General features: G+C 41.8%; 1 protein-coding gene across 7 annotated transcripts in view; it reads left to right on the forward strand.

The window, feature by feature from the left end:
- The window catches only part of MARK3 (microtubule affinity regulating kinase 3), a gene marked incomplete at both ends in the record, with an annotated part of 121,794 nt that overhangs the window by 56,322 nt on the left and 53,331 nt on the right, over positions 1-12,141 (forward strand). For all 7 annotated transcript variants that reach the window (XM_080708327.1, XM_080708326.1, XM_080708329.1 and 4 more), the window contains 2 exons: positions 5,992-6,057; positions 8,283-8,353. In XM_080708327.1, the coding sequence (XP_080564453.1) occupies positions 5,992-6,057; positions 8,283-8,353 (137 nt within the window). The remainder of the gene's footprint in view (positions 1-5,991; positions 6,058-8,282; positions 8,354-12,141) is intronic.

Genomic DNA, 12,141 nt, shown 5'->3' on the forward strand with positions numbered 1-12,141 from the left:
TGCGATCCTTCTATCTCAGCCTCCCAAGCACTGGGATAACAAACATGTGCCACCACGCCTAGCTAAAGTTTTGATATAATAGAAACATAGAACAACTTCAATTTTCTTATTTTTAAATGTATTCTGATAAAATGTCATTGTAGTTTGTTAGTACATAGATTGGAATTAAATGAAGTCAGATTTAATGTTTTCAGAGATAAAGCTTTTTGCTATGATTCTTCTGTTCCTAAGAAATCACTTGTATTCTGAGTTACATTTAAAAGATAAGGGGTAGTCAAGCATGGTGGTACATGCTTGTAATCCCAGTACTTGGGAGGCTGAGACAGGAGAATTGCAGACAGGAATTGAGACAGGAGTCAGCCTCAGCAACTTACTGGGAGGAAAATAAAAGGATATGCAATACTTTCCACCTAATGTAATTTTTGTAGGAACTGTTTATAAAGATATGTTTTATATATTTTCTGTATGTATTGCCCTGTGCCAGTGTGTGAAGTTGAGGAAGGGGTATGGTCTTATCTTCATAATACTTGTAGAAAGAAGATCAAATATGTAGATTACTTAATAATGAACTCCACATATATATATCACAATGAAAACTTTTGATCTCATGTGTATCATAGTAGGGCCCTCTTTTTTTAGTACTAGGGGTTGAACCCGGAGGCATTCTACCTCCAAGTTATACCCCCAACTTGATTTTATTTCTTATTTGGAAACAGGGTCTTACTAAATTGCAGAGAGCCTTGCTAAGTTGCCAAGGGTGGCTTTGAACTTGAGATCCTCCTGTTTCAGCCTCCAAAGTATGGAAATTATAAGTGTGTACCACTAAACAGAGCATAATAGTTCTTTAAATAATATAATAAAAAGTAATGGCTCTTAAAATCTAAAACTATTATTTGAAATGAGAGCTGGGCCCGGTGGTGCACATCTGTAAGCCCAGTATGTGGGAGGCTGAGATAGGAGAATCACAGGTTTGAGGTCAGCCTCTGAGTGAGATCTTATTTCAACATAAAAAATAAAAAGGGTTGGAGGCAGGCGTGGTGGTACGCTCTTGTAATATCCCCCTTCCCCCGCGCCGCGCTTGGGAGGCGGAGACAGGAAGATTGCCCAGGTTCCAAGCCAGCCACGCTGGCTTAAGAGACCCTGTTTCCAAATTAAAAAATATAAAAATGATTCTGGGAGTATAACCCAGAGGTAGAAGGGTTTCCAGGAACCCTAATACCACAAAAATAAATAAATAAATACATTAAAAAATAAAAAGGGTTGGAGCTGGGCATGGTGGCACACGCTTGTAATCCCCACGCTTGGGAGTTGGAGACAGGAGGATCACGCAGGTTCGAAGCCAGCCTCGCTGGCTTGACCCTGTCTCTAAATAAAAATATAAAAATAGGCCTGGGAGTATAACCCGGAGGTAGAAGGGTTTCTAGGAAAACCAGTACCACTACCACCACCACCACCACTACTACTACTACTACTAGTAATAATAACAAATTAAAAAAACAATAAGGGTTGGAAATGTAGTTTGGAGATAGATTGCCCCTGGGTTCAATACCCAGTAAATAAGAGGGTGATATTTAGTGTTAAAAATAGCCTATGATTTAAAAACATGGAAAAGGGTTTTTCATATCATATATATGTGAAATCATGTTCAATTTAAGTGTATTGTAAGAGTGTCACATTTGTTTAGAATTAGGATTACAGTTAGCGTTAGGACGAATATAACATTTAGTTTAATTTCTTATATGCGTTAGTTTCAGCTATGTTTAAAAGCTTGGAAAACTGTTTTCATATCATATATATGTGCAATTATGTTCAGTTTCATGTATTGTAAGATTTTCCCATACGTTTAGAACTAGGATTACAGTTAGCGTTAGGGCGAATATAACATTTACTTTAGTTTCTTATATGTGTTAGTTTCAGCTATGTTTAAAAGCTCGGAAAAGTGTTTTACATGTCATATATATGTGTAATTATGTTCAATTTCAGTGTATTGTAAGAGTTTCACATATGTTTAGAATTAGGATTACAATTAGCGTTAGGACGAATATATCATTTAGTTTAGTTTCTTATATGCATTAGTTTCAGCTATGTTTAAAAGTTCGGAAAAATGTTTTATATATCATATATATGTGCAAAAAATAAATAAATTTTCTGAAAAAAAATCTTTTTAACAGTTATAATTTAAAAAGTACCAAACCATAAAATACTCATGAATAAATCTTGACAAATTAAAAAAAAAATAGCCTATGAAGAGATGGGTAGCTGGGCGTAGTGGCGCACACTTGTAATCCCATCATTCTGGAGGCCGAGAGAGGAAGATCGTGGTTAGCAGGCAGCCTCAGCTACTTAGTGAGGCCCTTTGCAACTCAGTGAGACCCTGTTTCAAAATACAAAATAAAAAATGGGGCAGAGGTGTAGCTCAAAGGTCGAATGCACCTGGGTTCCATCCCACAGATCTGCCCCCCCAATTTTTTTTTTTTTTAAGAGATGGATGTGCTTGTACATGCTTGTAATTCTAGTACTTGAGAAGCTGAGACTGGAGGATCACAGGTTCAAGGACAGCTTCAGTGATTTAGTGAGGCTCTCAACAGTCTTAGTAAGACCTCATTTCTAAATAAATAAAAATCAGGTCTAGGGATATAGCCTGCCAGGTTCAATTTCCAGTACCACAGGGGGAAAAAAAAAAACAAAACAAGAATAGCCTATGAAGGAGCCGGGCGTAGTGGCGCACGCTTGTAATCCCCGCGCTTGGGAGGCGGAGACAGGAGGATCGCGCAGGTTCGAAGCCAGCCGCGCTGGCGTAAGAGACCCTGTTTCAAAAATATAAAATAGGTCTGGGAGTGTAGCCCGGAGGGCTTCCAGGAACCCCAGTACCACACACACAAAAAAAAACAAGAATAGCCTATGAAGAATGTTTCATAGACAAGAATAGAAGAGTAACAGAGACCTAACGGAGGGAGAAGGCTTTGACACAGCTTCTTATTCTGATAAAGGCAAACAGAGCATATACTCTACCTCATCAACTCAAAGTCGTTTTTTAAAATATTGTTTTGGTTTTGTTTTGTTGTTGGTTCTTAGCTTTTACCCCCAGGGGGTCTCTTTTGTCTTTTTGGAACTGGGGCTGAAACTCGGAGCCCCACACCCGCAAAGCAGACATTTTGCCACTGAGCTGTATCCAAGCCCAAGCTCAGCATCATTTAAAAGGCATTATTGTTTTATGTACTAGAAAGAAAGAAAAATGCTGCAGCATTACCATCGCGCCGCCAGGGGAAGCTAATGTGAAAAAAGACACATCTGAGAATCAATGAAATACATGTTTGAAAGATCACAAAGAAGCCAGAAATGGTGTTGCATACTTTTAATTCGAGTACCTGGGAAGTTAAGACAGGGGGATTGCGGGTTTGTGGCCAGCCTTAGTGAGACCTTCTTTCAAAATAAAAAATAAAATAGGACTTGTGGAATAGCTTGAAGGTAGAATGCCCCTGGGTTCAATCCCCAGTACTGAAGGGGGGGAGTGGAGGTGAGCCAGGCGGCACATACTTTTAATCCCAGCATTTGAAAGACAGAGACATGAGGATGCAGGTTCGCAGCCAGCCTCAGCTACTACTTAGTGAGGTCCTTTGCAACTCAGTGAGACCCTGTTTCAGAATAAAATATAAAAAATAGGGCTGGGCGTGTAGCTCGGTGGTAGAATGCCCCTAAGTTCAATACCCAGTACTGGGGGGAAAAGAACACAAGGAATACGACAGCAGCAGCGAACCTAACCTTCCCTTCCCTTCCCTTCCCTTTCCCTTTCCCTTTCCCTTTTCCTTTTCCCTTCCCTTCCCTTCCCTTCCCTTCCCTTTCCCTTTCCCTTCCCTTCCCTTCCCTTCCCTTTCCCTCCCTCTCTCCCTCCCTCTCTCTCTTTTTCTGGTTTGTACTAGGGATGGAACCCAGGGGCATTCTATCTCTGAGCTACACCCCCAACCCTAATTTTTATTCTTTATTTTGAAACAGGGTCTCACTGAGTTGCAACGGATCTCATTAAGTAGCTGAGGCTGGCAGCAAATGGCGATCCTCCTGTCTTAGCCTCCCAAATGCTGGGATTACAAGCATTTCCAAACAAAAACTAAAAGAGGGCTAGGGGTATAGTTCACAGGTAGAATACTCTGGGTGCAATCCCTACTACTATAAAAAAATTAATTGTATACTGATTAAAGCCGGGCGTGGTGGCGCACGCTTGTAATCCCCGCGCTTGGGAGGCGGAGACAGGAGGATCGCGCAGGTTCGTAGCCAGCCACACTGGTTTAAGAGACCCTGTTTCAAAAATATGAAATAGGTCTGGGAGTGTAGCCCGGAGGTAGACGGGCTTCCAGGAACCCCAGTACCACCAAAAAAAAAAATGTAAATGTTTTGCCTTGACAGTCTGAACTTGTCAGAGTCTGAGGAATGGCCTTACAGTTTTATTCATCAGTTCATTTAACATTGACTACTCCATCAAGCACTTCTCTCTGTACTAAAGCAGAAGAGGATCGCCTGCCAGCAATATAAAGCACTAGCAGCCTCTCCTTTTCCGGGCAAATTGAATTTTAAAGGATAGATAAGCAAATTGGTGATTTAGAGATTTACTTTAGCATGTAACAAGAAACCTAAAATTAAACCACACTGACCCCTGGAAACCATTCTTTTTTTTAAAAAAAAAAGTTGCTTTTAGCTGAGTATGGTGAAACACGCTTATAATCCCAGTATTTTCGAAGCTGAGACAAGAGGATCACAGGTTCAAGGACAGCTTCAGCAGGTAGTGGGACTCTCATCAACTTAGTAAGACCCTGTTTCAAAATAAAAATAGCCTGGCGTGGTGGCACACGGTTGTAATCCCCTCGCTTGGGAGGCAGAGACAGGAGAACTGCGCAGGTTTGAAGCCAGTCTCGCTGGCTTAAGAGTCCCTGTTTCCAAATAAAAAATATAAAAATAGGTCTGGGAGTGTAGCCCGGAGGTAGAAGGGTTCCATCCCCCATACCACCAATAAATAAATAAATAATAAATAAATAATAAGCTGGGCTTGGTGGTACACGCTTGTAATCCCAGAATTTGGGAGCCTGAGACAGGATAGCAATTTGTGGACAGCCTAAAGTACTACTTAGTGAGGCCCTTTGCAACTCAGTGAGACCCTGTTTCAAAATAAAGAACAAAAAATATGGCAGGGGGTATAGCTCGGAGGTAGAATGCCCCTGGGTTCCATCCCTAGTAACACACACACACACACACACAAAATAGGGCTGGATGTAGTTCAGAGGTAGAATGCCGCTGGGTTCAATCCCCAGCACCACCACACACAAAAAAAGTTGTTTTTAACTAATTGCTATATAATCCGTTCTATCTCTTTATGTTTCAAGCCTCAGAATAGTATCAATGAACCTTTTTCTTGGAGTTTTAAGTTCCCTAAGTAACAAAGGCAATAAAGGTGGAAAGCTGTGGTGACATGTGCGCGCCTCTCATTGGGAGTGGGTTGGGCTCTCCTCCTGGCTGGGAGGCAGTCGCCAGCATGGACGTCAAGGACAGTGTCAAGGACCAGAGTAGTGAGAACACACAGTTGGCACTTCTGAGAGCTCTCTGATCACTGAGAAGTACTTTTTATTCTTATGGAATTCTTTTTTTGTTTGTTTTGTTTTGTTTTTTGGCAGTACCAGGGATTGAATCCAGGGGCATTCTACTTCTGAACCACACTCTGACCCCAATTTTTAACTTTATTTTGAAATAGGGCCTAAGTTGCTGAGACTGACTGGGAACTTATGTACCTCCTGTCTCAGACGCCCAAGTACTGGGATTACTGGTGTGTACCACCACACTTGGCTTAATTCTTTCCTTCAATAAACCTTTATGTTTTAATATATGATAAAAATTCCCTAGAAGGATTTTTAGAGGCCATCTATTAAAATTCTTAACAGGCAAATATTACTTTTCATACAGTTTTATACGCATGTGTTTCTTTTCTCTTGCATCGTCCTCGCCCAGTGAAGCTGTTTGAAGTCATTGAAACTGAAAAAACACTCTACTTAATCATGGAATATGCAAGTGGAGGTAAGCAAGTTTGTGTGTATTGTGGAGGTTTTTTCTGTTTCAAAAATATGCACAATTCTACTGTCCAAGTAGGTGATTATGAAGATTTACCATCCAGACTTAACAGTACTCCAGGAGGAGTCAGAAAAGCAGACGCAGCAGTTGTGTGGGTGCGGTGTCTTGCTGTTAGCACTATTAGTTGTGGATATAGCCAAGTTCTAGGATTTGAATTGTGGTGGAATAGCATCACGTAAAATTTGCCCTACTGTTGTCAAGTGTACAGTTCAGTGACACCGAGCACATTTACATTATTGTGAAATCCACCTTCCCCATTACCCATCTCCAGAAAGTTTCCCTCTTCCCAAACTTAAGCCATGTACCCAGTAGCCCTGGTGGCTTATGTCCTTCTTCTTCAGCCCTGGCACACCCCACTCTTCTTTCTGTGTAATTGGTGAGTTCTGGTGCCAAATACAATGGGAGCATATACTGCTTGTCCTTTTCTTCCACTTAGCTTAACGTCTTCAAAGCCATCTGTATTGTATCATGTATTGGGATCTCCGTCCTTTTTAAGACTGAATGATGTCTCAGCAAGTGTTCGTATTCATTTTGTTATCCCAAGTATTTGGATTTTTCATTGCATTATTGAGGGGAAACACGTACTACATGTTGGATACTTCTCTTGTATCTTTTTTTTTTTTTTTTTTTTTTGCACAGTACTGGGAATGGAACCCAGGGGCATTCTACCTCCAAGCTACACTCCCAGCCCTATTTGTGTGTGTGTGTGTGTGTGTGTGGTACTGGGGGTGGAACCCAGAGGCTTCCTACCTCCGGGCTATACTCCCATACCTATTTTATATTTTATTTTGAAACAGGGTCTCACTAAGTAGCCGAGAGCCTCACTAAGTAGCTGAGGCTGGCTTCGAACCTGTGCCATCCTCCTGTCTCAGCCTCCCAGGCGCAGGGATTACAAGTGTGTGCCACCACACCTGGCATCCCAGCCCTATTTTTTATTTTTTAGTTTGAAACAGGGTCTCACTGAGTTGTAAAATGCCTAAGTAGCTGAGGGTGTCTGCAAATCATGATCCTCCAGTCTCAGCCTCCTGAATGCTGGGATTACAAGCATGCATTACCACGTCCAATTTAGATTATTCTTAAAGTGAAGATTAAGTACTAGTAACTAGTCAATTAGAAGGTTCGTGAAAACATGGATATTCCCTAAAATTGCATATATATAGTTGCTGTCTTTTATAGAGTCTGACTTCAGTCTTGAGGCTGCTAGGCTTGTGGTATGGTATTCCATGTGAGTTTCACTGATTGTGGAGGGCCAAACCTTTCCTGTTTGTCTTTTTTCTTCTTCTTCCTCTTCTTTTTCGGGGGGTGGTACTGGGGATTGAACCCAGGGGCATTCTACCTCTGAGCTACACCCCAGCCTTATTTTATTTTTATTTTCAAACAGGAACTCAGTAGGTTGATGAGCATGTCACTATTTGTTGAGTCTGTTGAACCTGGGATTCTCCTGTCTTAGGCTTCCAAGTACTGGAATTTCAAGTGTGTACCACCATGTCAGCCTAGAATGGTTTCTTAAATCTTGGAAATTTTTTTTGGGGGGTGGGGGTCTGGGGATGGAACCCAGGGGTATTTGACCTCTGAGCTACACCCCCTGCCCTACTTTTTATTCTTTATTTTGAAACCAGGTCTCACTGAGTTACAAAGGGCCTCACTAAGTGGCTGAGGCTGTCCGAGAACCACAATCCTCCGGTCTCAGGCTCCCAAATGCTGGGATTATAAGCGTGCCCACCACGCCCGGCTTCAGAAATTTTTAGGTGAATGTTGTTCCTAAGTTGATGGAGGTCCATATTCCTTGTATGTATAAGGTAAACATCTTTTCCAAAAGCATTGTCCATCACATTGTAAATGGGGACTGTTTCCTGTGGATTGCAGAGGTGGTATCTTCTTAGTCTACACCCGTGGGCTGTGAGCACCAGTACAGATGTTCCAAGGTGCCTGGCTTCTCTAAGGTGTCATGTGGGTTACACTGAGATGTCTAGTGGCAGCTCTGCTGCACTGCCCATGGGCAGCTTGGGGGTGTAGCCCAGACTTAGACCGCTCCTGGGTTCGATCCCCAGCACCACAAAAACAAAAATATAAATAAATGAAAACTAGAATACTGCTAAAAATGCCATCAGTTTATGAAAAAAATTAATGCTCAGAAGTAAGATTTTTCCTTTTATTTCTCTTGATTATAGGTGAAGTATTTGACTACTTGGTTGCACATGGAAGAATGAAGGAAAAAGAAGCAAGAGCTAAGTTTAGACAGGTATGAATTAATATGTGTCTAGTTTTGTGGTTTTTTTTTTTTTTTTTTTTTTTTTTTTTTGGTGGTACTGGGGGTGGAACTCCAAGGCCTTCTACCTCCGGGCTACACTCCCAGACCTATTTTATATTTTATTTGGAAACACGGTCTCTTAAGCCAGCTGAGGCTGGCTTCAAACCTGAGCCATCCTCCTGTCTCTGCCTCCCAAGTGCGGGGATTACAAGCGTGCCCACCACACTCGGCAACATGTCTCTAGTTTTTCAATTTAATAAAGTGACCTTGGTCAATCCTAAAGTAAACAAGTGCTTACCTGTATATAAGGCTGTTGATGGAGAAGGGGTTAGCCAGTAAGTCATGCCTGAGTTACTGCTCGAGGCAGCCATGTGTTCACCTCTGAGTTTTATAATTGAAACAGTCTCAACCTTGGCTTTCTGCAGTTGAACCTTCAAAATCTAGAACCTTAGTCGGGTGTGATGGTGCACTATTGTAATTACACCTGTACTTAGGAGGCTGGGACAGAAGGATGGTGGGTTTGAGGCCAGCCTTAGCAACTCATTAAGACCCTTTTTTCAAATAAGAATACAAATAGCTGTGAGTATAGTTCAGAGGTAGAGCACCCCTGGGTTCAATCCCCAGTGTCCCAAACCAAACAAAAACTAGAGCTTTCAAGGAATATGTGATTATATTAATTAAAACCATTTCATTTGGATACAGTGTGGTGTGCTTGTGATTCCAGTGGCTTGGGAGGCTGAGGCAGGAGGATCATAAAGTTCTAGTCCAGCCTGGGCAACTTGGTGAGACCCTCAGAAATAATTATTTTCTTTTTGTGGTTTTTTTTTTTTTTTTTTTTTTTTTAATGGGGATGGAACTCAGGGGCATTCTACCTCTGAGCTACACCTTCAGCCCTATTTTTTTATTTTTTTGGAACAGGGTCTCACTGAGTTGCTAAGGGCCTCACTAAGTAGCTGTGGCTGTCTGAGAACCGCAATCCTCCTGTCTCAGCCTCCCGAGTGCTGGCATTATAAATTTATACCACCACACCCATCTCAAAATAAGAAATTTTTATTAAAAAAGCTATCAATGATGGATTACAAAACTGGGATATGTACACCATGGAATTTTACTCAGCCATTTAAAAAAACTCAATTACATCATTTTCAGGGGTATGGATGGAACTGGAGGACATTATGCTAAGTGAGATTAGTCAGTCACAAAAAATAAGAAATCAGATGCTCTCCCTAATATGTGAGAGCTAAGGAGAAATGGGTCATAGGAGGAACTCTAGATGAAAAAGGAAATCCTATAGAGGAGCAAACAAGACAACCTAAAGGAGGAGAAAGGAGGGTGGGGGGGAGGAAAATCTCTAAAACACACAATGTACTTAAACATATCGAAGTCAACCACTAAGCCGAGCAAGGAAAGGAGGGACGGGGAGGGAGTGGGGTGGGAATTGGGTAGGGGTTAAATCAGTGATGTGTACATGTACGTACACACAAGTTTTTTACCCCGATATGATGTATGAATATAATGTACCAATAAAAATAAAAAATAAAAAGCTATCAATGTAGCTCACTGGTAGAGTAACCCTGAGTTCAATCCCTAGTACTACAGCTGGGGGGAGGGGGGATTACAGAGAATTTCTTCATAAAAGTGTCTCAAGCCAGGTGTGGTAACACACTCTTGTAATCCCAGTACCTGAGAGGCTGAGATCGGAGGATCGCAGTTCGTGGATAGCCTCAGCTTCTTAGGTCATTTGCGACTCAGTGAGACCCTATTTAAAAATAAAGAATAAGCTGGGCGTGGTGGCGCACGCTTGTAATCCCCGCGCTTGGGAGGCAGAGACAGGAGGATCGCGCAGGTTCGAAGCCAGCCGCGTTGGCTTAAGAGACCCTGTTTCCAAATAAAAATGTAAAAATAGGTCTGGGAGTGTAGCCCGGAGGCAGAAGGGCTTCCAGGAACCCCAGTACCACCAAAAAAAAATAATAATAAATAAATAAATAAAATAATAATAAAAAATAAAGAATAAAAGCTGGGTTTGGTAGACCATACTTGTAATCCCAGTATTCAGGAGGCTGAGATCGGAGGATCGCGGTTCTCAGCCAGCCTCAGCTACTTAGTAAAGCCCTTTGCAAACTTAGTGAGACTCTGTTTCAAAATAAAGAATAAAAAATAAGGCTGAGAGTGTAGCTCAGAAGAAGAAAGCCCCTAGGTTCCATCATCAATCATCATCAGTACTGCCAAAAAAATAAATAAATAAAGGAAGAAGAGTGTTTCAGTTCCACAATTCATTCCTGTTTTTGTCCTGCATAAGTCAAGACGAAATATAATTTAATCTAAAAGTGGCTTTCTGTCTTGCCTTGTCTTTACCCTGTGTGCATGCGTGTGCATGTATGTGTGTGTGTGTGTGTGTGTGTGTGTGTGTGTGTGTGTGTTTCTTATTGGGGATTGATCCCAGAGGCATTCTATATCTGAACTGTACACCCAGCCCTGTTTTTTTTTTTTTTATTTAATTAATTTATTTTTTAATTTTTATTTTTGAGGTAGGGTCTCACTAGGTTAATGAGAGTCTCACTACTTGCTGAGGCTGTTCTCGAACTTGTAGTCTGACTGTCTCAGCCTCCCAAGTACTGCAATTAAACTTACCATGCCTGGCTACTCTGCTCTTTAAAGGGACATTCATTTTAGCGGATGATGGTAAGATTGTGGCAGTCGAATAGGACATGTATTCCTCTGAGAAACCCCAGATAACAGATTTTGGCTTAATATCTGATTGGGACAACATGCAGAGACATTTCTAGCCATGACTTCCTACCTAAAATATGAGAGAGGAGATGGACCAAGATGGCGGTGGCGACAGCCAGTATTCAGGAGAGCCAGACAGATTCAATCCAACCCGCCTTGAACTGTTGGAGAAATCTCCCTGAAAATAGACTGCTCCTCTCCACATGCTCAGGAATTCTGGACAACATATGTAAGGAAAATGCTCAGGAGGAGAACCAAGATGGTGGCGGTGGCAGATGGCCAGTTATTTGGGAGAGGCAGGCAGATTCAATCTAATCCACCCTGAACTTTTGAGGAAATCTCCCCAAAAGTAGACTTCACCTGCCCCACATGCTCAGGAACTCTGGATAACATACTATGTAAGAAAAAGGTTCGGGGCATGTCAGAGGGAGCCCCACATAGCCCGTTTGGTCGGCGCAGAAGACAAAGGCGCTCCTGGCCACTGCGCTCCTCTGCACCGCAAAGGAAGCCAGGGTGCATAACTCACTCTCCATGGTGAAGCTGTGGGCCTCTGCTCTTGGTGGGTTGATAAAACCCATTGTTGCTACATACTCGGGCCCCCAACTTCTGCAAAAGACATGTAATGTTTTCTTTTATTAAAAAATAATTGAAGAAGCCGGGCGTGGTGTTGTATGCTTGTAATCCCTGCGCTTGGTAGTCTGAGACAAGAGGATTGAGCAGTTTTGAAGCCAGCCTCACTGGCTTAAGAGACCCTGTTTCCAAATAAAAATATATATTAAAAAAAATAGGTCTGGGAGTGTAGCCTGGAGGTAGAAGGGTTTCCAGGAACCCCAGTACCACCAAAATAACTAATAATAATAATAATAATAATAATAATAATAATAATAATATAATGATGCAGTGATTATTGGCAGCGGCCAAATAGGACATGCATCCCTCTGAGAAACCCTTTAAAACAGGTTTTGGTTTAATAGCTAATTGGGACAACATACAGAGCATTTCCAGTCATGACTTCCAATCTGAAATACAGGAGAGAGAATGGAAAATAA

The sequence above is a fragment of the Muscardinus avellanarius genome (genome assembly GCF_963383645.1).
Source record: "Muscardinus avellanarius genome assembly, chromosome: 12".
Taxonomy (NCBI): Eukaryota; Metazoa; Chordata; class Mammalia; order Rodentia; family Gliridae; genus Muscardinus; species Muscardinus avellanarius.